General features: G+C 39.1%; 1 protein-coding gene across 1 annotated transcript in view; it reads right to left on the bottom strand.

The window, feature by feature from the left end:
* The window catches only part of Pdzd8 (PDZ domain containing 8), a 62093-nt gene that overhangs the window by 21349 nt on the left and 13423 nt on the right, over nucleotides 1-27321 (bottom strand). The window contains exons 2-3 of the mRNA XM_050145160.1: nucleotides 16981-17103; nucleotides 5020-5122 (exon numbers count right to left, since the gene is read on the bottom strand). Of these exons, the coding sequence (XP_050001117.1) occupies nucleotides 5020-5122; nucleotides 16981-17103 (226 nt within the window). The remainder of the gene's footprint in view (nucleotides 1-5019; nucleotides 5123-16980; nucleotides 17104-27321) is intronic.

Below are 27321 nucleotides of genomic sequence, written 5' to 3'. Positions count from 1 at the left end.
GAGGGCAATCTATAAAGGGGAATGATTAGTTGGTAAGAGAAGAACTGAGCTCCAAACAAGATAACAGAATAAAACTCAGATACCAGCAAAAGAGGTCACTATCAACCTTAGACTGAAGAATAGAGGTAAGAAATAATATTAGGGATGAGCATCAAGTAGAACCTGGAATGGTGGTACTGTGAGAAGCATGGGCCAAGGAAGATAACCGAGCTGCCAGACAGGCTCAAGGTTAGAGGAAGAACACCTCGTGTCTCTGGTCCACTCTCATTCCCCAGGAGTATCTCACATCCATCATCTACAGTTAAAAGCTACTGACATTGAAAACTTGAAATAACAGCTGTCTGAGGTCAGCCCTTTCCAGGAATGCATCTGAACAAGGGCAAGCAAGCTAAGGCCTGTCTGGCACAAGCAGACTTCTGAAGACTATAAATGTGTATGGAAAAACAAGCTGGGTTAGCATGTGTCACACAATTATTAGAGATGGACTGCACAGGATGACGCCAGTAAGAGGACTGAAAGCTAGCACGACTGGAGATGAGAACGGACGGAAGAAGAGAGGGCTAGACCAGGCTAGACAGGTCCCCTTCTTGGCAATATCAAGGAGTTAGTCCTTATCTTTAAGGAATCATACAAGGGCTTTGATCAGGCAATGGGACACAATAATTTCTGTCAATTAGATCTTAAAGATCATTAATCAGCCTTCTCTTTCCTTCCAGAACTTTCACTCACTGAGTTGTAAAACAGTATAAGAAACATATTAATATTTGTATATCAGCATGTGTGTAGCTTGCAGTGACAAAGACTTCTTAACTCTCTATTAGCATTAATTATCAGTGGCATGAGATTTCTCCTCATAGTTTCACAGACTGAGTTCCCTACCCAGTAGTGCCTGGATTTACTACTCACCTCACTCTCCTTTCCATTGATAACACTAGTTTCTCCCCATATATTTATCTTTACATAGTTACTTCATGGGGTTAGTTGTGGCAGGAATAGTCACAACATCAAGATTAGCATACAAAAGAAGTCAGCTGGCAGAGGATAGGAAACATGCAAGAAACAGAGTACCATGAAAACAGCCTAAGACTTACAAATGCTAGAGAAGACGGGGTTGGTGAACTTCTACAAAGGGCCTACCTCTGTTAACCCAATGCTTTGGGTATATGCCTTTTTCTAGCTCATTAGCAGCACTCACTTCTTGAATGCCTTCCCTACTACACCCTCTATTTCTGTTTACTTTTTTTAAAAAAAAGTCATCAAACAGGTTTGTTTTCTTGTGAACTAGCTACCTAAAAACCATTCACAATTCTATTCTTCAGTTGGTAAAAGAGCTTACCATGATATACAGAGGATCTGAATCTGACCCCAACATCCACATTAAAAGCAAGCAGGCAAACAAACACTATGGGAGAATGCTCTTGTGCACTGTAAATATTTGTCACTTGTATTGGTTTAATAAAATGCTGACTGGCCAGTAGCCAGGCAGGAAGTATAAGTGGGGTGACCAGACTAGAAGAATTCTGGGAAGAGAAAAGGCAGAGATGCAGTTGTCATCCAGAAGTAGAGGAAGCAAGATGAGAATGCCTTACTGAGAAAAGGTAGTAAGCCACGTGGCTAAACATAGATAAAAATTATGAAAGAATTATGGGTTAATTTAAGTTGTAAGAGTTAGTAATAAGCCTGAGAAATGGGCTAAACAGTTTATAATTACTATAAGCCTCTGTGTTTATTTGGGACTGAATGGCTGTGGGACCAGGCAGGACAGAAATTTCCATCTACAAACAAGAAGACGTGGATGTGTTGGCACACACTTGTAATCCCAGTGCTGGGGAGGCAGTGACAGGTAGATTCCCTGGAGCTCACTACTCAATGAGCAACCAGTTTAGCCTACTCAGTGAGTTCCAGGCCAGTGAAAGATCCCACTTGAAAAAATGAAGGTGGACATCCCTAGAAGAACAAGAGGTCAGCCTCTGGTCTCTACCAACACTTGCATGCACACATACCCCTGTTGCGGGAGGTCCTTCCGCCCCTCCAACCAATAGCTGCTGAGAGACCGCGCTATTGGTTGGAGGGGCGGAAGGACCTCCCGCAACATAACCCCCCCCCCACTCACGCACAGGTTTCCCATACTTTATGACTTAGTTCTGCCAATGTGCTGTTAGATGAAAATCCCTGGACATAGTGTCTAAAAAAGCATTTAAGGAGGAGATGCAGGTAAAGTACTTGTTGAAAAAGCAGGAGGACTTGAGTTTGCCCCAGAACCTGCATAAAGCAGGTGTAGCACCAAACTCCTGTAATCTCATGAGATGAGAGACAGGGACAGAAGCTCATAGGCGGTGACTCTAGCACATGCAGCAGTGGTGAGAGGGGGACGGGTAGTATGACACCCCAAACTGTCCTGTACTCTGTGGCACACATATGCCTGGACTACCAGTTATGCTCACTCGAGTGTGCACTCTCTTTCTTCTCTCCTCCCCTGACACACCCCAAAACAAAATAAAAACTATAATGTCACATTGGCTGATGCCTATCAATGATCTGCCTTGGACTTCATCATTTTTCTTGCAAAATGAATACTTAGGAGTACACATCAGACATCATACTTCATACTAAGGATGACAGCCAGAATCCTTGGTTCCAGTATTGTAAAGCTCTAAAACCTCAAAAGCACATTAAACTCTGGAAGAGACAAGTGGAGCAGACTTGTAATCCAGCCTTAAACAGACGTTATCACAAAATAAAAACTTAGAGGGTAGAAGGTAAGCTCAGCACCTGGGACACCCTGGTTGAAGGGAGGTGGTGACTTCCTTTGATGCTGCATATTCACTGCAACCATGATCAAATTTACTGATAAACTTCAACATTAAAAACGTACTTAAACTTGAAAATTGTATTTATACACAGGTAGACCATTAAATGATTTAGCATATCTGTTTTTAATGATGTGAGATTTAATATTCAAATTTCCAATATGTCACAAAGTATCAAAGTCTATTCCTAATGTTTTATATTGCCTTGGAAAATAGTAATTTGCCTTCTTAAAATTATTAAATACACAGAACTTCAGTTTATTGGTTGCAGATACTATTGTTGACATTTTCAGTACCTGGTATAATTAGTAACCAAAAATTTTTTCTTGAAAACTACCTATGACATATGCTAAGGCCTAAAATAATGATTCAAAATTAAAAGTCTTACTAACCTTTGTTGTAAAATATTATAGCTGTCTAATCTCATATCTTTGAAAATAAAATAAAGGAAATTGAAAATGCCAGCAGCAATGGCAAGTTATGAGCAACTCAAAGTCAAAATTTAACCAGACAATATAATAATGCTTTCTCATACAGTTATGTATTTCAGCACAAATTCTAAAACTGGTTATTTCATTCCTTGGAGAAGCTACTTTAAATTTATTAAAAATGAAAACTTAAAGTTGGGGCAGGAATAATGACCAGAAAGAGAGGGAGGGAGACAGATACATAGGGGGGGAGGGAGGGAGGGTGAGAGAGAGAGAGAGAGAGAGAGAGAGAGAGAGAGAGAATGAATCTGTATCTGCCTGCCTTGAGCTGGAGAGATGAGCAAGCCTGAGGACTTGAATTTAGGTTCCCAGCAACCACATAAGCGCTGTGCCGGCTGGGAGTGGTGAGCGCACCCTGCAGATCTCTACGAGTTCAAGTCAGCCTTGTCTATATAGTGAGTTCCAAGCCAGCCAGGGGGACATAGTGAGACCGTCTAAAGAGACAAAAGTAACTTAAATAAATGTTGGGCATGTCAAAGTTAATTTTTAACCCAGTGCTGGGGGTAGGAGTTGGGAGCAAGATGGGGCAATGAGAATCAGATCCCTTAGTTGCCTAGCTTGTTAGTATAGCTAAAACATGAACGCCAGGTTCAGTTAGATTCCCTGTCTCAAAACAGGGTAAGGTAGAGGGTGACAGAGAAAGATAATTTATAGCGAGCTCTGGCCTACATGCCTACACCTACACACACAGAGAGAGAGAACTTGTGGTCTTCTATTCTACCACATTCACAATCGTCAACAACTCTTACAACTTTCTCACAATCCGGCACCCAACCTCCTTTGCTAGCTTAATTCCATTTCTATTTCCCACTCAGGCCAAGATTATTCCATTCTTCCCAAGGACATCGTATCCCACCCACTTTTAAATTTAAGGGTGCTCCCAACAGTAAGATCTAAAGAGCAGTCGTCAAGCTCTGGCGACAGCCAGCTTCACTCTCCTGGTTTACTGACAGCTCCTCCTCTACCGCAGTCCTCTACCGTCTCACACTGTAGCTGACACTAGTCCCACAGGAACAGGGCCTCTTCTCGTCTTCCACTGCTTCTCCAGCACAAACAGTGCCCAGCACAGAGCAACACTGTTCATAAGATGCTGCTGAGCTAATAAATGTGAACTTACAAGCCTTCTGAGGCATTCAGTAAATCTAATTCATTCTGGGGCTGGGGCTGGGGCAATAGCTCAGTCTGTAAAGTGTTTGCCTCTGCAGCATAAGGACTCTAAGGTAGATGTCCAAGAACCCATGTTTGTTTGGTTTTTGTTTTGTTTAATTTTTTAAAATCAAGCCTGGTCACACGAAAGAGGAAAAGATAGGTGGATTTCTGAGCTCACTGGTCAGCCAACCTAACCTACTTGGTGAACTTCAGGCCAGTGTGAGACCTTGTCTGAAAAAAACAAAGGTAGATGCATCTAAGGAATTCCAAGGAACTCTGGCTTCTTACATGTGAATTTACATGTGCACCTACACAATACACAAATTACAACCTCTGATTCTTTACCTGAAACAGCACTAACATTTTTAAAAGAAAGCTGAACGGATTGCTTCTTGTTCAGTCTGCCCAATCCAGCTCCAGGTGATCTATTTCACTCGTGACGGTGCTGCTGGTCACTGTTCCAGACAACAACTGTCTGCTTACGAGCAACAGTAAATCTAAGAATGAGGAAGCACTAAGAAAGGCATGCTCACAGAATAAATCTTACACGAATGTAAAGCTACCCATTTTACCGTCTTAATAGAACTCCTTTGTTTTTCTTCCCAAACACCACTGCTCAACTCAAGTGTGCAATGAACATTTGCTTCTCTGTCATAGGATCCAAAAATGAACAACCTGCAGAAAAAGACAGAACAGGCAGGGTACTGTACCAGTCATATGCAATAAATATCTCCTTTCTCATAATCACAAGGAGAAGCAATGTATTATTCCATTACTATTTTAATAACAGTAACAAAAAAAGAAACATTTGTTACACCCTCTAGTGGAAAAGCCAAGAAAGTAAGGCTCAAGTTAGAGCACCACTAGGCAGCTGGTGTTCGATGTTTTAAACAAACAGAACCATGTAATCATGAGGTAAAACAATTAGCCAGATATCTCTATGTTACAGTAAGCAAGACAGAGCCTTTCAAGAAAGACTTTTGGATTTAAAAGTGAAACAATTTGGAGAGTGATGCATATAGGTACATATCATTTCTGTAAAATTTAATATGCAGAAGGGCACTACAATTGAGTATTTGCACGCATATTGACTTTACCACCAAATGTGACCCTAGTTAAATAATTTGCTTTCCCAATCTCTTTCCCTCTCTGGAAATTTTAGAATAAAAATAGAAAAAAAAAAGATTACTTACTTTTCTGGAAGAACTATTTTTAAAATTAAAAGACAATATACATAAAGCATACTTAGTTTTTTAACACATAAAGTACTTAACATAGGGCTAAACAAACAATAAGTGCTCAATATTTGTTACTTCTTCCCTTTACAAAAATGGTGTTCCTTGGACTTCCCACAGGGCAGGGAACCCTGATTACTTTTTGGGCTGACGAGGGAGGGGGACTTGATCGGGGGAGGGGGAGGGAAATGGGAGGAGATGGCGGGGAGGAGGCAGAAATCTTTAATAAATAAATAAATAAAACTTAAAAAAATGGTTATCAATGTTTTGCCTGCATATCTTTCTGTATTCCAAGTGCATGCCTGCTGCCAAGAGGGAGTCAGAGCCTCCAGAAGTAGAGTGACAGACAGTTGTGGGTGCTGAGAATCAAACCAGGGCCCTCTGGAAGATGAGCCAGTGATCTTAATCACTGAGCCATCTCTTCAGACTCTTCCACTATCTTGAAAACAACAGCCACAGAATAAAGAAAACACCTAGCCATGCTTAATATTCAGTTATAAAGACACAGCTCTAATTCTGAGATGACATAAAACTTTTATTACTGGATTAAAACAAGGGTATTATCCATAAGTCTAACTTCTATAATATGCACCCTCATAATCAGATTGTAACCTGCCAGCTTGTCTCTGGAATGAGCTTATGAATAGCTTTAGTATTTACCAGCATTTTCGCCATTACTCTATTACTTTATCACTATGTAAAGAGCACAGGCAGGAATGAAATAACAAAAGAAAAGTGGAAAAATACACCATGGACATTTGAGAAAATTGTGTCCTAAGTTTGGAGGCACTGGGCAAGCTCACCAGATCACAGTCATATCTCACGAACTGGTTCATAAACTGAGAATCCCAAATAATTTTTGACAGTGGGGGACAAAGTTCCTAAATATAAATATTAAAGAATCTTTTAAAAAGACTTTAAACTTAGTGCCTAATAAACTATTACCAAAAAGAAGACAGGTCAAACACATCAAGAAATTCCTAACTTTAAAATGGCTGACTTTTTAGAATAACCACAATTTTCATTCACTGAAGCTCTGCTGCCACCATCTGTTCAGAGAGCGAACTGCCTCTGGCTTCTCCAGCAAGCCGAGCTCCAGGCTCTAGACAGATGTGCTAATGGTCAGGAGTCACGAACCAGAGAGTGGAGCTTTTAGGAATTACTCCTCAGATCATAAGCTATTTTACATTTTTTCATAGTGAATTCAAAATGTTTTTAAAATAACATAACAGACAGAAAAATTTTAACTCAAAGTAGTCACATTATTAAATGTGAGATATAAAAAAATTACAAAACTCAAAAGAAAAACAAAATCATGCCCTAGACTACATACACTACGCTTTATTATGACACAAAGTGTAAGTATCAAAATAAAAGAAAGACATAAAATTAGATTCACAAAAGGCTGGTATCTAGCTCAGTAGCAGAGCACTGCCTAAAACAGGTACAAGGTCGTGAAATAGGTCCTAACAAAGAAATAAAACAACAAAACCTATTGTGAATTATTTTTATATTTCAAAGGGTACCATCACATAAATGAGACAATTCCCAGAACAGGAGCAAATATTTTCAAATGAATTTGATAAAGATCAAGTATTTAGGAGGAAAAAAGTTACAACATAGCAATAAAAACTAAAATAACACAATTTAAGCACAGGCAAGAGAGGGGCTCAGTAATTAACCCCTTGCTGCCCTCTTGAAAGAACACCTGGGTCTGGTCCCAGCACCTACATCTTACAACTATTTGTAACTCCTGCTGTCCTCTTGAAAGAATACCTGGGTCTGGTTCCCAGCACCTACATCTTACAACTATTTGTAACTCCAAAGCATCAAACCCTCCCTGGCCTCCACGAACGCTGCATGCACATGGCACACTTGTTATAAGCCAGGAGAATAATGCAACTCAAACCATTTCAAGCCGACTAGAGTAGCTATAATCTTTAAAAAGAACTGTTTTTTAAGAGGTGTTGGTGGGGTTATGGAGAAACCTGGATCTTCATACCTATTTAAATGTAAAATGGTACAGTCACTTTGAAGGAAAGTTTGTCAGTTGCTTAAAAATTAACATATGACTTAGAAATTCTACTCCAAAGAAATATTATATGGCAACAAAACAAGTACTAGAGCGCTCTGCAGTACGGATACAATGAAAGGTTGCTAAGTCAAAGTAGCCATCCAAAAATGAACACATAATTTCATCCACACTAAAGTTTTAGAATAAGAAAACTTATAGACAAAACCCAGAATCATTACAGGAAGCCATGTTCTGGACTGAGTTCCTCTATTAAGCCCCCAAAGAACAAACTACTAAACCAAAATGAAGTCACTCCTGTTCAATGTCAATCATCTAAGCTAGAGAAATGGCTCCAGGAGTAGTTGCTTGAATTTGAGTTTAGACTCTCATCACTCACATGAAGAGTCGGGGATGGTGGCATGTGCCTCTATCACCAGTGCAGGGGTAGGAAGGGGAGACAGGCAGAACCTGGGGTTCACTGGCTCTCCGTGAAATATAGGAGGAGCTCCAGGTTGAATAACAGAAGTCTCAAAAACTAAGTGTTGAGTGATAAAGACACCCGACATCCATCCTACCCCATCCCACACACTTTACACAATGCCACATGATCAAATTGAGACTTTAAGTGAAGGGATCCCTGAACAGGCCAATTTGTCCTGAAAACAGATTTCAGCTGAGCTCTTTGGCTTTAACCTTGAATAAATGGAAAGAGGGAGGGAGGGAGGGAGGGAGGGAGGGAAGGAGGGAGGGAGGGAGGGAGGGAGGGAGGGGGGGGGGGAGGGAGGGAGGGAGGGAGGGAGGACCCAGTCTTACTATAGCTTGTTAGGCCATGTTCAGTGGATACCCCTGGGAGGCGTGCTTTTTTTTTTTTTTAATCGGAAAGGGAAAAGTGGATCTGGGGGAGAGAGGATGGAAAGGAGTGGAGAGAAACTATGGTTAGGGTGTAATATATGAAAGAACAAGTCTTTTTTTTTTTTAAATAAAAAAGATGTTTTAAAGAAAAAATAATGGGTAATTATACCAATAAATAATTACTTTTCTGAGACAGGATAATAAAATTTGTCAAGTACTGAAAATATAACAAATGCTTGATTTACTATTATGTTCCATTATAATATTGAGACAAGATAAATTTCAATAAAATATAAAGTGATTATCTGACATAGATTTAAAAGACTGTATTAAAAGTATAGAACAAAATAAATGCCAAATGAAAATCATTAAAATGTTAAAAAAATATTATTATAAGTGTTTAGAACTATTTTTTTTTTTTTTTTTTTTTTGTGTGATTTTTCGAGACAGGGTTTCTCCGTAGCTTTTGGTTCCTGTCTTGGAACTAGCTCTTGTAGACCAGGCTGGCCTCAAACTCACAGAGATCCGCCTGCCTCTGCCTCCCGAGTACTGGGATTAAAGGTGTGCGCCACCACTGCCCGGCAAGCATCATTCTTAAAAATGAAAAATTTAACCATAAAAGGGGCTACTTTTCCTGCATAATAATCTTGGAGGATTCACAAATAAATGCAAAGTAGAATTTTAACACCTAAATTATCCCCTCTTATAAACAAATTTTGAAATTCTGTATGAACAGGTTTCCATAAGGAACTAAATATTTTACCACAAATATGCACATAAAGCTATTCAAAGAATGAATCATTTTTTTATTTTTAAGATAAAATGGGCTTATATTTATGTGCTTTTATTTATTTCATAAAATTTATTATAAAGTTTGCAAATAAGTGGAAAAAAGCACATACCCTTTCTATTAAACTTTCATATGGAAACTGCTTCCCCTAATATGTGAAACAAAAACCAATAATACAATTTTAAGACTTTCTTCACATAACTAAGCACTTGTTCCAGGAGGATATCAGAATGGAAGCATGACTTGACTCTCTAAATCTCCCCCATAAAAGCCCTCAATGTAACCAGAAAACAAAAGCAAACACATCTATAGCTACGACAAAGCCATAAGCACTTCATGTGAGAGCGGTGAAACTCACAATACTGCAGTGACAAGAACAGGGCAAGAAGAATGTAGCAGCCATGCTCACAGACTACAAAAACACCAAGCAGACAGTAGCCTGCTTTGACGTAAATAATTAATCTTAAAAAAAAGTTGTTAGTTTGTGACTTCTAGTCTACTGACACCAATCAACCTGATCCTATTTCAGGGCTGTGGCTGCAGAAAAACAGTGGTAGGAGTGAGCAAAAGGAACCTGAAGTTTTAAGAATATTAACTAAAGGAGACACTGCAAAGCCAGCAGAGAGAACTGATAAACACAGCACTTACTATACACCCTCAAGCTTGGATAGTGCTGGGAGAATGACGCTGGACTCCTTGTAGTGTGTTTTTGCACTTATATGACAAAGCAAGCCTGTAACTCTTTGAGATCTATTATAAGACTAAACAAATAAATCAAAGTGCTGATGCTGTTGAGAGTTATAAAATATAAAATGGGAGAAGAGCCTGGGAAAGGAACAATTTCATGAGGATAGACTAGAAATGGACATATCAGGTAAGAGGCTCAGATTATGACGTTTCAGACAGGGAACAAGAACTCTGTCAGGGACGGGCTAGACACACTGTGTTGCATCCTGGTAAAGAATGTGGCTGCCTTCTGCCAATATCCTGAGAACTTGAGCGAGGCTGAATTAAAAACCAATGGTCTGTTTTGTTTGGCATCGGGAGATGTCAAGACAGGAGAGCATTCAGGCTATGTCATGGTTATTGCTTTCTGCTCTCATCCAAGTCTACAGTGAAAAAGAGCAAAAAGTGGGGCAGAAAGTTATAAGAAATGTGCAGTTTAGTGAGGAAAATTGGGAGTGAATCCGAAGTTATAAATAAGAAAGGTTCAAAACTAGCTATATGTACCTAGTTATTACTAGCACGTTAAAGAGAAACACTGCTCTGCACTGGGACAGGAGGAAAAGGGGCTCACTCATCAAAGACTCTGTCTTGTAAAAATATGGGGATATGCAGATAAAGGGGTTCTCTGCCTAAGAAACTATTTCACCAGGTCAGACACAAAGGTAATTGGAACTGTGGTCTAAGGGGACCAGGCTTCATCCCAGCTGAATGTAAAACCTGGCAGTGTGATCCACATGGCACTGGTTTCTCAGGAATGGCAGTATGTGGCAGAGTATCTGCAAAGAGGACACTCCAGAATGCTACACACACCAGAATCACAGGTCATCTGCTGAGAAACGCTGAAGGCAAGGAGCAGAGTTGGCCTAGAGAGAAACCATCTGTGCTATACGTAGAAAAACTTGGGGACTGAGCTACCCAAGCCCTCTGAAGCCCAGGCATAGTAAGGATTGATCAAAACATATACCCAGCATATGTTTAGCATCTGGAACGTGGTGAATCTGTCTAGGCAGAGGGTCTTACACTCTGAACCATGCACATGAAGGCCAAGGGATATTTTGGGTGTCATCCTCTATTGCTTTTCATCTTAGCTTTTGAAACAGAAACTCTCATTGAACCTGAAGTTCTTTTTCAGCTGAGTTGAGTAGGCAGCAAGCTCCCAGGATCTGCTTGCCCCCACACGCCAATGAGGGGTTATAGGCTCATGCAACTATGCCCAGTTTCTAAGTGGGTGCTGGGATGAATTAAAACTCAGGTCTTTTTGCTTGCATAACAATCACTCAAAAATACTTTAACTGTGGACATCTAGACAGTGTTGGATTAAAGTTAAAGACTAGGCAGGGGGGACTTTTGAAGTTGGACTGAACACATTTTGCATTGTGAGATGACCAGGAGCTAATGGAGACCAGAGGAGGAAGATTACAGTGTAAAAGTGTTGTGATTGAATGTCAAATTGACAAGAAATAGACTTGTGATTATTACTCTGGATCGTTAGATTTGACGGAATTTAGAATCACCTTGAAAATAAACTATGGCCATGACTATGAGGAGTTCCTAGGTTAGGTTAACTGATAGGAGAACACTCACCCTAAATATGGGCAGCACCAGCCAATGGGCCAAGGGTCCTGGCCAGAGGAGAAAGGGAGTTGAACAATCTCATTCCTCTCTCTGTTTTTCACCTACTAATGCAATGTGATTAGTAGCTTCACGCTCCTGCCACGTGCATGCCTTCCTCACCATGATGGACTGTCAACAACAATGATCCCTTCCTTCTCTAAGTTGCTTTGCTAGACTTCGATCACAGCAACAAGAAATAAACAGGTAAGGGAGGTACAGGAAGAGAGAAGGGCAACGCCAGTGGGTTTCTATGTCTACCATACTTAACATTGAAAACAACAAACTTTTAAAGGTGTATTTTTAGAACCCAAGAAAACAACACCCTAAAAGCTGCTGAGAGAACACAGGACTTAGAACAGAGCAAATGTGACTCGGTGAAGATCTGACCTGCACTAGCATCGTCCAGCTCAAAGGAGAACAGACCGCCCTGAATGGACTGCTGTGGAGTGCAGCACCCTCATAACAAACTTTACTGATCATGGTTTTGTTTTTCAAAGTGTTGATGAAATTAGCCTCTCAATGTATCTATTCCATCACCCTATATCTTTCACATAACAATATGATAAATCCCTCTTAGAACTGAGAGCCAGAATCATTTTCTCTTCAACACGTGCAATTTATCAGAAAATATGTGAACTTTAGGAAAATAACTACCTTGACTTAGTAGCTCTATAATGTATACATATTTTAAAGCATGTCACAAAAGATAGACACACTTTGTCAGCTAAAAAAGTTAAAGTTAAAAAAAAGTAAACTAAGAGATTCTTTAAGTTTCATTTGTAGTGGGGGAACTGATCTCTGTATAGCTGTTATTGAGGCAATTTAACTTCTTAACATATACACTTGAGGTCTTTTTTTTTTTTTCTTTTCTTTTGAGACAGGGTTTCTCTGTGGCTTTGGAGCCTGTCCTGGAACTAGCTCTTGTAGACCAGACAGGGCTCAAACTCACAGAGATCCACCTGTTAGGAATTTTCCCTAACGCGAGCTCTCTGCCAATGCAAATTTCCAATCAAGCCAAATCAAAACAAGCCATATCAAGAAATATTCAGGTTTAATGGGATTCCTGCACTCTCTGGTAGGAGTGGGAGCCGGGAGACCAGGAACAGGACCACCAGGTGAAATTTGGGAGCTCACATAAATACTCTGTGGGAGTGGTCCTGATCCCACATGCTGGGATCTGGAGTCCAGACCTATACACCTCTCAGGCCTGGGGAGCTGGGGCCTAGGCTCCCAACTTAACACCACCTGCCTCTGCCTCCCAAGTGCTGGGATTAAAGGCGTGCACCACCCCACCCCCCACTCCCTGCTACACTTGAGTTTTACAACCATCTCTAACTCCAGTCCCAAGGGGATCAGATGCCCTCTTCTGACTTCTGCAGGTACCAGGCACACATATGGTAGACATACATACTTCAAGCAAACCAATCATACACATAAAAAATAAATATATCTTAAAATTTCATTGGGAAAATATATTCTCAAAATCTTTTAACATATTAGTTCGATAAAAACCTCCATGCATGCTTTTAAGTCTACAATTACTTCAAAATAGATAAAATGTTTAAAAACTATTCTGATGTGGGGCAGTAATCTATATTCTGTCAAATATATTTTAAATAAATGCTGATTGGACAGTAGCCAGGCAGGAAGTATAGGCCAGAAAACAAGACAGGAAATAGAGGTGGGGCAATGAGAACAGGAGAATGCTGGGAAGGAGGAAGCCCCACCACAGAAGAAGCAAGGTATGACTGCCCCGCTGAAAAAGGTACTGAGCCATGTGGGTAACATGTACTAGAATAATGGGCTAATATAAGTTATAAGAGTTAATAAGAAGTCTGAGATACTGGGCCAATCAGTTTATAACTAATGTAGACCTCTGTGTAATTTATTTGAGACTTAACGATTGCAGGGACTGGGCAGGACAGAAAACTCAATCAACACTATTCACACACAAATTTTTCATTATTTCAAAGTAAACAGTTTAAAAAAAAAATAAAGTCTTTATAAGAGCCATGGCTGACAACAGATAGTGAGCATCATATTCCATTTCATAGATTAGGAGAAAAATTACTGGAAGTTTTTTTTAGTATTTATTTATTTATTAGTTGGGGTGTGTGTGCGTGTGCATGTATGTGTGTAATTACTAAAACCCCATCAAACTTCAGCTCATCATAGCAAGCAAATTCAGAACTTTACCTATCTATGTTCAAATGATTTAAAAAACATTTTTAATTGTCTTACACTTAAATGTTCTATTCACTAAAAAATTTTCATATCAGTAAGTAATTATGGTGAAAATTATCTCAATGATATTAGGCCTTTATGTCATCTCCAAAATGCAAAATTATAAGTAAATGCACTTTTATCTTTCTTTCCTTTTTGCCCGTTCTGCTATCATTTTCTGTTTTGGAGATGATAATAAACTAAGAATTTTATATTCAAAACAAGATAGTTGAAATAATACTATGAAAATTTCTCAATTTGAATCTCATAAAACCTATCTGAATAGGAAGTTCTATGTTTATATTAAGTAAAAAAGAATTCTATACTAAGGAACAATATAAGCTTTAATAAGAATGGGAGGTGGGCAGAGAAACAGTTCAGTGGTTAAGAGAAACTGCTGCTCTTGCGGAGGACCTGGGTTCAGTTCCCAGCACCACGTGTCCATAATTACAGTTCCAGGGGATCAGAACCTTCTTGTGGCTTCTGCCCGCACCAGGCACACACAGTTCACTAACATACTTGCAGGCAAAATCCTCACACACATAAAATGAAAATAAATAAATAAATCTTAAAGAATAATAGAATATACGTGATGGTTAATCTTGGCTGTCAACTTAAATAAACATGGGATCCTCTAAGAGGCACACTTCTGTGTGGGTTTGTAAAGTGATTTCCCAGAAAAGATCCTCCCTCAGAGCAGGAAACACCTTTCCCTAGCAGCCCATGTGTAAAGAGATTCAAGTAAAAAATAGCATTGCTTTTGCCTGCCTGCCTGCCTGCCTGCCTGCCTGCCTGCCTGCCTGCCTGCACTTCCTACTGATGAGAACATCTATCTACCCTATTACTATCATCCCTGGCTGACATCAGAAGCCAGCTTCTCTAGCCGTCCAACACGGACTGAATACCAGTGCTTCTCCAGGTCTTCAGTGCTAGCCTCATAACTGAGAAGCTACCCAAGTCTTAGAACCTCTGGTGAACAGCCAGCCGTTGTTGAACTAACTAGTCCCTGTTGTGTATGTCAACCTTTTAATAAGTACTCTTTCTAATATACAGTCATACTATTGTTCTCCTCTTCTAGAGATTTCTAAGTAATACAATATAGAAAAAAATTCAAAGGCTTCACTATGAAACTAAAAAGGTTAGGATGAGTTGAGAAAAACAACTTATTTTCTCCCTTATATAAACACTTTTAATTAATTCTTAAATTATATGAACAATGACATTTTTATCATAAAGCCAGCTTTTATCTGTTTGCATTTATTAAAAACAACGCCTAGAAAGTTATTTTAATAGTATACCCATTCCAAACATGAAGTTGTTCTGTACTCTTAAAAGTATCTAATCTAATTTTTGACAGGTGACAGTCACAAAAAAAAATGAAATATAAAAACATTTATAGTGAAAAATTTGGCTGTCACATCATCATGAACCTAGTTCCCACACTCTTCCCTGAATAAGTCTACTAGTTTCCTCTATATTTTCAGAAATTCAGCCAGCAGTTCCTAATTAAAATACAGAGGGTTGCAAGTATTCCACAAATTCTAATGCTTTTCTTTGTATCATGTATTTCAGTCAGCATGGGCTATACTAATGCAGCTTAGGCACAGGGGGCTGAACAAGAAGAGTCAATGGCCACGAGCTAACAGACACAGAGTCAACCCTCAAGTCCTTCCAGGAACATTCTGGCAGAAGAACTAATTTTTTTCTAAATATCTAGCCTCGTACCTACTGTTCACTAAGTTTATTGTACACTAAGTTCTTTTTATGAATTACATGGCATTTTTGACCTCCTTTTTTCAATTAAAGACTCTTGGTAAGACTTTCTGAGAGAATGAAGCATAATCCTCAGTTACCACAAAACTTAAGAAAATGAGTTAGTATATAATCAATAAAATCAGAATTAATCTACTTGCAAAGACTCAAATGTATTAGGTACAAAATATAACCCTACTAAAGTACTTACTTGTATTAAGAGTTAGAAATGAAAAATGTAAAAGTGGTAAGTAGCCGGTGGCATAAACAAGCGTCACAGGAATGCAGTTAAGGTCAGTGTACTGTATTTAGAATGCTGAGCAGATAATAAGGAGGTAGCTTTGGAGTGGACCAAGACAGGCTAGTTTCAAAAAGCATGAGGCAGTATGGGTCAAGAAGGCAGATGACAGACAGTAAGGAGCTGTCATTTAAGATGTCTAGGCTGAAAGTGGCAGGCTGTGGTCCAAACCCAGGCTCATTCTCTTTTATGTGGGCTATCAAAAGATTTTACATTTTTAAGTGGTTAAAAAACAATCACAGTGCTCAGTACATGCCAGGCCCACCCATTTATACATTGCCTGTGACTGGTTCTGCACCGCACAGCAGAGTTGGGGAGATCACAGTACCCTGACTTTCTGGAGGAAATTTTGTCAGACCTTCTCCTAAGAAGGCCCTTGTAGCTGACACACTATGAGTGAGGGCTGAAGAGAAGGCAGGAAAAAGAAGCTGGATAAAGAGACGCTCATGTATCGGGGAAGATCTGGATGCCATCTAGGAGCAAGAAGGAAGCTACTGAGCTCTCAGTAGGAGAGTGACATCAGATTTGCAGTTTAAAGGTCATTCTGGCTGTCATAGTGGGAACCAAGGGTTAGGAATGAATGGTAAAGCTAGTGTACTCATTGATTTAGGCAAGAAATGAACACAGCTTGGACTCTGCTGGTAAAACACCGAAGCTCAGAAAGACTACTTTCAAATGCGCAGGGTTGGTTCAAAGTCTGGTTTAGTCAATTCAGTGAGCATTTTTAATAATCACAATTCTCAAAACTACTATGCTAGGAATGCTCCTCAAAAGGAAAGGATAAAAATGTCACTACAGGAATGTGCATGTAAAAACAAATATTCCAAGTGTCTTTCTAAAGACACATTCTAAAATATGATTCATATTTTTGCAAACTGGAAAAGACTATTTTCATTAAATTTATGCTTTAACCATTTAATGTAAAAATAATACAATATAAACTAACATAAAAACAGAATAAGCAGTCCTAAGTACATATCTATCATACTTTCTTGCCCACATGCAGTAAAGAGAAAACAAAGAACATACCTGCTACATTCTAACAATGTAACTTTCAGCCGGCCTTCAGTAAGTGCCCACTGTTGAATATGAATAAGTTCTTCATCTTCTTCAAATCCTTGCAAGGCTTGGTATGGAAAAAACGGCTTAAACCTGACAAAAGTAAAGATAAGTCTAAATTTCTGAATAATAATCATAGCTTGGAGCATAATGAATACCTGCCTGTTTAACAAAAGACTCACAATAGTTAATAATGCAGTAGCTCTACAAAACCAAAGTGTAACACCTGGAAGCAAGAGTGACTTCTCTGTATCACCCATGAGTTGTGGCTTGTGGACACCCTTACTGACAAGCCCAGGACACTCAGAATACAGAAAAGGGTAATCCAAGAGGCCCTCAAGTTTTGATGGAGACAGATTCTTTGGATCAGATGAGAAATTCCTACAATACATGGTCAAAATCCAGAATGTATGGTCAGTGGACACAAAATGATAGTGATTGGTACATAATAAAAAAATAATAGTAGCAAACAGGGGGCTGGAGAGATGGCTCAGTGGTTAAGAGCATTGCCTGCTCTTCCAAAGGTCCTGAGTTCAATTCCCAGCAACCACATGGTGGCTCACAACCATCTGTAATGAGGTCTTGTGTCCTCTTCTGGCCTGCAGGCATACACACAGACAGAATATTGTATAAATAAATATATACATATATACAAAAAAATAGTAGCAAACAGCAGCAACAGTAATTACTGAACCTGTTATTTGCTGGCAATGGGAATTGCTTTATATGAGTTATCTTAATGTTCACACTCTATGCTGGGTGTTACTATACACTCCACTCTCCAGATAGAGAAGTTTAGAATGGTTACTAAAGGTGTAATTCAACTTTACACACACAGCAGGACCCAACCAGAATTCAAGATAAACTGATTTTATCAAAGCCCAAACTATGAAACATCTCAGCTACCCATGACTTACTGGAGCACTGTGTGGTTATCATTAATAATCTTTTTCTTATGGAAGTGCCTGAGCTTAGTTAGAAATTGGAGGAGTTTAAAAAGAGCAGAATATTAACTTCAACCACAACTCATACTCTTCCACTAAAGTACAGAACAAGAAGATGATAAAAAACTTGGCTTGAAGCTCTGTGATTTTCAACCTACACTAGCCATGACATTTACTTGTTCAGAAAATTTTTTTTAAATATTTATTTATTATTATGTATACACTATTCTGTCTGTGTGTATGCCTGCAAGCCAGAAGAGGGCACCAGACCTCTTTACAGATGGTTGTGAGCCACCATGTGGTTGCTGGGAATTGAACTTAGGACCTTTGGAAGAGCAGGCAATGCTCTTACCCTCTGAGCCATCTCTCCAGCCCGTTCAGAAAATTTTAACGTTTAAAAGAACAAGCAAAAAAACATCTGGGTGTGCTGACATACATCTGTAATCCTACCTACTAAAGAGGTTAGGGCCTCTTGATCATTTGAACCCAGAGGTTAAAACCAGCATAGATTACACAGCAAGATTGATTCTAAGAGATTTTGTCACTGAGATTCTCAGTCTCAAATACAAAATCCATCACAGTTCATCTTTCTTCTTCTTTTTTTTTTTGTTTTTGTTTTTTAGAGACAGGATTTCTCTTTGTAACAGTTCTGGCTGTCCTGGAACTCACTTTGTAGACAAGGCTGGCCTCAAACTCACAGAGAGACACCTGACTCTACCTCCCAGGCATATGCCCAGCCACAATTCATCTTTCTAATCATGCATCCGCTTAATGTAACAAGTCTTTTCTGTCTACGAAGTCACTGCTGGCCACTTAAGCCTTGCAATCTCCAGTATGGCCTCATCTCACAACTGCCTGTGCCTCTCACAAACCAGAGTGCCTCATGCACTCAGCATTTCAGTACGGTTGAGCTGATTTATAAAACACAAACACTAAAAATTAAACACTTGGAGGCTATCAACAGTGTACTACGGTTTATCTGGAAGGACACTGATAGAAGAGGGGAAGCCCTACTTGCCAGTAAATGTGAATAAAGGAAAAATCTACTGAAGGAAGAAGTAGGAACATGGTCAATGTCCATTGCTTTATTCTGGTTTTAAACTAGAATAAGAAGCAGAAAGCCCCTCAGTTTCTCCAAAATTTTACAGTAATTTGCTTTTGAAGCCATTTGACTCAGACATACTCTAAATTCTTTGAGATTAAAAAAAAAAGTCAGAAGTGAGATTTTTCATATTAATACAATGTTGTATCTGATAGCTTTGAACACATACGCCTTACAGCCTCTGAAGAACATATAAAAATCTATTAATGCTTTAAAAATTACAAATATCATTACATTCTCTAGAAACAATGTTAATATTCTAAGTTATTTAGTTAAATTACAGCTGTTCTACGACTATCTCTTTGTCAAAACACATCACAATTCTCAGAGGAGCATGAGTTAAACAGTATATGATATACAGTCTAATCTGAATTTATTAATACCTACAGTGTTTTGCTAAGAATGCTTATGCATAAAATACATTAAAATCAGAAATATGCATTCCACTTAAGACGAATACACTGAAAAGGGTATAGCTGTCATTCAGCAAGCCAGTCAAAGAATAAGCCTTGTTGATACTCATGGGAGACCTGCCCTTCCTAAACAGAAACGGGGTGGGGAGAGAGAGGGACTGGGAAGAGAAGAGGGATGTAAAATAAACAACAACAACAACAAAAATGTATAGGGTAAATGTTGGGTGGGAGGGATGGGACAGGACATTTGGCTTTCAAAACTGCTTAAGACAAAGCCTTTCCCTCCCCATAAGGAAGCCCAACAACAAAGCCGGCTGCTGCTCCTCTGTCTTTACCTTTCCACTCCACCATCTCCTGCCAACCAATCAATTAAAAATGGTAGTTTTCCCACTCAGGCTCGCAGAAAATTAGCAAGTTATCCGCACTTCCCCCTACTGTAGAAAACTTAAATACTAATTTTAGAAAGGCTAGAATTAAGGAAGACAGCGTGAGATCATCTAACCCGCTCCCCAGTAAAATCCGTGAATTTTTTTTTGGAAGAAAATTAAAAACAAAACAACATCTCTGAAACAGCCATAAGGGCAAATAGTAAATGAAGAAACATCTATTCAAAATAATTCTATAAAAACTTAGTAAGAAAACCAAGTCTGATAAATGAACCAAGATGGCTGGCTCCCTTTCTTCTTGATAAAATCAGGGAGGCAGACTCTGCTTCAGACTGATATAGCTCTGAGTAAAGGACTTTGTCTCTGGAAGGAAAAGGATTGATCGGTGTTCTCGCCAATCCCCTAGCTACCTACCTACCTGTGAGGCTAAGTTCTCAACAGGGCAGTAGAGAGGTGACAACTCTGTCCTTTGATTTGTGGAAAGAGGCGTCTACTTTGGGTACAGCACCCTGAGAAAACACCACCGAGGTCCTAATTGCCTATTACCTGGCCCAGAGTTCCACAGGGAGAACAGCTGAAGCTCATCGACCTGCCTGTGGCAACCCAATGCTCAGTTCCTAACGTTGGGGTTTCTTTTTCACCCAGAGAAAACCCTTCCAATGTTTCCTTTCCACACTACTCTCAGAGTCTTGGCACAGATGCTGTGCTGAGATGAGGAGGAGGCACAGAGGTCAAAACTCTCCAAATCTCTCTAACAAAGCCAATTTGGTGCACAACAGACTATGGAAACTCATTGAAGATTCAAGGGCTCGGGGAACATACACCCTAAGACAGGCTCCTGAGCTTCCACAGGAGAACCACGATAACTTAAAAGAGCTGGGAGCATTTCTCCTAGGACCAGACAAATATCAAGCACCTACTACAGAAACTGCTGCCGAAGGAGTCACACTTTACTGGGATTAGTCTGAAGAAGAGCACTCTATACTTCACAGCACTGTCAGAAACAACAGACTCAAGATCAGAAGCTTAACACTGACTGAGATACAGATGGTACTAGAAGAATCTAGACAGTAACTAGAAAACAAGCAAACACCTAGGCCTGCTGGTACACCCCTATAAATCCAGCACAAATCTTAAGCTGAGGGTCGCCTGGCTCCATGCTAAGATCCTGTCTGGAAGATCACTGTGGTAACAGAGTAGAAGGGCGCGTTTACTGAAGTGGTGCAGCACAGGGAGCTGGAGCGGGGAGAGGGCAAACCAGAGCTGAGCATGAGTGAAAACGGCATTAAAAATTCAGTCCCAAAACAAACAAAGCTGTTACAAGCACTGGGGTAGGAGAGAGTAGTGCCCACAAATTCCTAAAACGGATTACCTGAAACTTCTAGTTTCTACCAAAAAAATTTACAAAACTTCAGACAAACAGGAAAATGTGATCCATCCAACATGGAAATGAAAATAATAGTTAAAACAAACTGCTTATGAGAGTTAACAGACTATAGATGTCATCAATTTAAAACAGGTAATTCTGTCGGGAAAACGGCAGAAGTATGGTAAGAAAAGGTATAAACTAAATCACCTATCTTAAGAGGTTAAATAGTAGAGAACACTACAGCTGGATCAAAAATAGCTGTGACATTACTGAAGCTAGACCTACACTTAGCAGCTACTAAAAAGAGAAATAGTAGCAAATTCTCCTAGACAGGGAAACTTGGAGCAGTAACTTGGAAAATTTTATAAAAATCTTTCTGTTTAGGCTGTGGCTCAATGTTAAAGTAGGTCTTGGGCTAAATTTTTAACACCCAAATAAATCCTATTTTATTTTTAACTCATACGCATTAACTAAAACAAGGAGAGACAGGACCAAATACTAGGGGATGTGAAACTGCTAGATTAGACAACTAGAAAATTATCGTTCTGTATTAAATCTGAAAATACATACAAGCTTATGACCCAGCAATCCTAGCCCAAACAGTATCTAAAATAAATGTACACAAGGTTCATGAAAAGACATGTGTAAAACCATTCATAACAACACTAAGCATTTCACTGAGGCATATACAATCTACAGGAAATAAAATGAAACAAATTATTACTATATACACAAACATTTAATCAAAGAAGCTAAGCCAAAAGTGAAAAAATGAGTGAACATAATATAATTCAATTTTTAAAGTTAAAAACCAGGACAAAAAGTGTTAAAAATTAGAAAAAACTAGAGGTCAGAAGAGTAGTTACTTTAGGTCAAGCTTTTCCTTTGTTTGATGTTTCTCTGTGTGTGTGTGTGTGTGTGTGTGTGTACTTGTGTGTGTTCTTCTGTGCAGGCACGCATGTGTGATGTGTGTGAACACCAGGGGACAACCTCGTGTGTCATCCTTCAAGAGAGTGTCTGTCACAGTCTTGAAGCTTACCAGTCATGCTTCACTGGCTGGTCAGCAAACCCCAAGGATCCTCCTGGACCACCTTCCCAGTACTGGATTACAAGCATACCACCATGCCCAGCGTTTTAATCTGGGTTTATGAAACTGAACTCAGGTCCTCACACAGATTTTATTGCTATTTATCTTGTCAAAATTCTGAGCAAAAGTGTCACAATTACAGACTTTTCAGACAGTGAGTTAAATCTTCAATTGATGTTTAAGGACAAGAAACAAGTTTGATTTTTAAATGTGTGTTACATTAGTATATTAAATATATATCAAAATATTTAATTTCTATTTTAAACCTACAGAAGAGCTAACCTTTCTTCTCATATGGATGACAGAATCTTTTGTAACATCTAAAATATGTTTTTACTCTAAAATGTCTTTTCAGGATTGTTCTGTAAAACACCCTGAATGCCAGCTGGTGACATCTCCATCACATGGCAGTAGTAAAACTGTTTGCAAACACTGTGATCTTTAGAGACGGGTTTACCACAAACCCAGCATAAAAATATGCTGAGGTCTAGAGTTACTCGACCTTAGTCAGCCTATGTATTCTTTCCTGGAGAACAAATTTACTGGTGTTTTCAGCCCAGTAAAAGTCAAACCCTTTTATAGTTAGTTTTAAAAAGGACACAGACCCTCGATGCAGAGCAAGAATTCTCCTTCTAGAAATTACCCAGGCAAAGGCAAGCTGAGGATTTATCAAGGAGGCAAAGCATTGTGAAAAGAACACAAAGTTTTAAACAATACAAACAGAGATGGCAGCTTGACTCCATTACGTAACAAAGCATATGATTTCAAGGAGGTTTTTCATCTCCTATTTCTTGTTCCAAAGTGTATGTGTGTGAGGGGGAGAGACTGTACTCTCTCTCTGTGAGAAGATGAAGGTTTTTTTTTTTATTCTAACACTTCCTAAACTGCAAGGCAGCACACAAATGCTATCTGCTAAACACAGAATTCTTCAAGCACCTGTGTCACCTCTGAAGGACCTGCCAACCTCTTTAAGTCTGCGCTGTGTTTATAAAGGACAGACACACGGTGCCTTCTACACCCATATACCAGATTTCAGCGCATGACGTAAGAAAGCACATTTTCTTCAAGAGTGACTTTTTCTACCACATGATAACCAAAACTAATATGAACACTGTCAATCAAACAGGAGAGAAGTTTAAGGTTTAAACATCTGGGGCAACTGCCTCATTTTCTCAAGGGAACCAAAGGCACTGAAAAGTAAAGTGACGGGCCTACCTACACACCTAGTTTATCAGAACTAGTATCAAAACAGCTAAGCCTTCTTATATAGCCACCATTTACAAGGGATGCAGTTCGAGGAGCTCTGTCTATATTAACCTATTTAACCCTTAAACACAAATGTAACAGCATTTCCTCCTTTTAATTTTTAACTGGTTAAAAACGTAGCATGTATTATATGTAACATTCGGTCAGAAGAGTATCATAAAAGTAATTTTAAAATAGCCTATAATGCTTTTTCAAAAGCATGGGATAAAACCGGACTCGCTGAACATAGCAGACAATGAGGACTGCTGAGAAGTCAAGAACAATGGCACTGGGTTTTGATCCTATTGCACGTACTGGCTTTGTGCGAGCCTAGGCTGTTTGGATGCTCACCTTACTAGACCTGGAAGGAGGTGGGAGGTCCTTGGACTCCCCACAGGGCAGGGAACCCTGACTGCTCTTTGGGTGATTAGAGAGGGGGAGTTGATTGGGGGAGGGGGAGGGAAATGGGAGGCGGTGGCGGGGTGGAGACAGAAATCTTTAATAAATAAATTTAAAAAAATCCTATAATGTAAAAGAGAAAAATTAGGAACTAAAGAGAATAGAGATACAACCAAGTCTGAAAACAGAGGCACACTCACATTCAAGGCCAGTAAAGCTGCATTTGAACCTACCAATCTGATGATCTTCCCCACTTTAGGTGGACGATATGTTATTCTTATTCTTAATGGCATTGGCAAAAGCTAAGACTAGTGTGCTAATAAAATAATATGGACTGTATTGTTCATCTATTCTTAGGACAGGGATCTGGGAAGTATCAAGAAGGAACAAAAAAGAAGGAGAAAACTTAGATACAACTCAGATACCTTTCACTGGGATTTCCTATCAGTTTCATCTGAATGAAGAACAATTCTCAACTCATTGCTAGCCCTCACTCCCCACTGCTGTATTCCATGTCCGTTTTAATAATCATAACCCCTCTTTGTCTTTTCTTTGAATTCCTTCTTAGATTTTCTGATTTCCCCATGACCTTTCTGTTTGTTTTTAACAAGGCAATTTAAAGTAGTGCTATTGACTTGCTCTTCATTTTGGCTCTAATATTTACTAGGTTTTTGAGTTTTATTTGTAAGAGACAGTAAAATGCTCATCTTGTACCAGTACTGTAGGAATTAGAAGTTTCTCATAAAGCATGTACCACAGTGATATGCTCCAGAAATCCTTGATATCAAACTTTCCATGTTAAGGCTGGTCTTTTATAGGCATGTCAGGGAGCAAATTCATCCTCCTCCACAATGAAGCATTTCAGAACTTCACCATGTACTCAAGATTTTACAATCATGGCTAGTTCTCTTCCCTCAACTTTAGATAACCCTGATTTCAGCACCCATAATTAGTACCTTGCATGTAAGTATCAATTAACAATTGTAAAAGAACAAATCAACAATAGTCAGTATGCCTCCCCATTTTAGTATTCCTAACCATTAAATTTTATAACTACATTTATATTTTAAAATTGTCTTAAGGAAACCCACAGAGAATTGCTTTATTCATGGACTTTCCTGGTGTGTACTATTGATGACCAGGTCTATACTTCAAGAAATTGTTTAATTTCTATACATCTATGGAGGGGAAAAAAAAAAAAACAACTCCTAAATAGTTATGATACTAAGAACAAGAACAACAAATACTGTCCTAAGTCCTTCCCTCACTAACTGCCCCTATATTCTCTACCTAGAAATAGTTTTATTTTTCAAACTCTTAATTCTACAGAAACATAAATCAAGATGTATCTAGTCTTGAGAATGTAGGGCAGTGGTAAATGCTTATCTAGCATGGGAAAGGCTCTGGGTTGCAGTCCTGGCCACTAACACAAAAAAGCAATAAATCAATCAATCTAGCGTTAGTAAGATGACTTGCCAAGAAAAGGCACTAGCTGCTAAGCTTGACAATCAAGTTCAATCTCTGGGACCCACACAGTAGAACTCCCACAGGTAATCCTCTGACCTCCATACAGGGAGCTCTGTATACATGTGTCCCCTATAAAATTTACAGTCTAAAATTTTCAGTTTTCACAAGGCAAAACAGTTGGTAAATCTCTTCCTCTGGACCACATCACTCCAGCAATATCTTAGAATGAAAGAATACAAAAAGTATCATTTGTTACATTCCTAGCACTTCTGTAAATCACACTGTATGTTCACATGTATCCTTGACTCTGACAACTCATAACAACATACGGAACTTAATAAGAAGACTAAGATGAGACACTCAGGTGTCCTGCTTGCCATGACACAATAAAGGGCACAGCTGACCCTGCAGCAGATCCACACACTCCTGTGTCTTGCACCATCTACAGGGACTATCAGTACTAAAGAGTAGTTGAAAATAATGTCTATATTGAATAGTCGTCAAAGGTAACAAAGGAACAAACAGGAACAGTAGTTCCCTTTATATATAGTGTAAATAAACATCAGGTTAAACTAGTGGTTTGCAAATACTTTGTTCTTAGGATCCTCATATGTGTTTTTCAGTTATCAAGGACCCTAAAGAGCTGTTGTTTATGGGGATGATATCCATTAAGATTGTCATGAGAAATTAAGCTTGCATTCCATTAGCTGTCAGGGTAATGATGTCATATCATCTGACTTCTGGAAAAAAACCACTGTAATGTACTAAATGGGAAAGGCAAATTACATTTCTGTATCACTATTGGTACAGTTTTGACTTGGCAGGGCCCCCTCATAAAGGTCTAGAAGAGCCAAAAAAGCACCTCGACTACATGGAGAAAAGAGTTAAGACTGTAACTCTGAGTGTGTTAGAGTTTGTGTACAGGTATATATGACTGGGGAAGCCAGAGGCCAATGTTAGTGTCTTCTTCCATCACATTCCACCTTATCTTTTTAAACATTTTTAATTGTATGTATCTGGGTATTTTGTATGCATATATGTCTATGCTCATGTGCCTGCCTGGTGCCCATAGAGGCCAGAAGAGGGCATCAAAATGAGTTCAGAGGAATTTCTGGGGGTGTAAGTTCCAGAGAACATGGGAAGGGGTAAACAGGAGAGGGTCAGCCAATTGCTCTGCTTTCCTTGGATTTTTCATGTCTTTATCTCAATTTCTGACTCCCAAGGTTTTATTATACTTGAACAAATTAGGTAATCATTTCATCAGGCAGCTATATAAATGGGGTCCAATGTGGGGCCACATATTTCCACATAAGACTGAGAAAGCGTAAAAAAAAAAAAAAAAAAAGACTCCAAACACACAAAAATGGAACCAAATGCAGCTTCCTAGCCCCGCAGTCTCTCATGCAGACATGAGACATCATTCCCTGGCCACTGCCTGCAGGCTTGAGCCAACAGCACGCCATGATGTAAGCTGTACAGATTTTGCTCATGTGAACAGAAAAGGTAGGCTTAAGGGGGAAAAGAAGAAGAAGAAAAAGAGCATAGACATATTATAAAAAATAATAGAGTCTTTAAGGAGAGAAGTGAAGTAATAAAAGAAAGAATAAGCCACATTAAGGATGGAAAATATAACACAGGGAATTTGGACCTAATATGGTGCTTTGTTAATTTTGAAGTTTTTGAATGCTAATAAACAGACAACAGCTGCTGAGAGACATGGGCTTGTAAAAGGGACTGCTGAATTAAACCAACCTATATACTATAGACATGTCGTGGGTTATGAATGGAAGTTCAGAATGGAAAATGTATTGCTTGGAGGAGAAGTTATAGTTTTGTTTCCATAAGAAACAAAGGGCTGTGGATTTCTTCCAGGTTAACAGATCAGATTTGACCAGGGCA

The sequence above is a fragment of the Alexandromys fortis genome, unplaced genomic scaffold (genome assembly GCF_014885135.2).
Source record: "Alexandromys fortis isolate MF-2015 unplaced genomic scaffold, M_Fortis_MF-2015_v1.1 scaffold_16, whole genome shotgun sequence".
NCBI classification, from domain to species: domain Eukaryota; kingdom Metazoa; phylum Chordata; class Mammalia; order Rodentia; family Cricetidae; genus Alexandromys; species Alexandromys fortis.
This window is presented reverse-complemented; position numbering and strand designations above follow the sequence as displayed.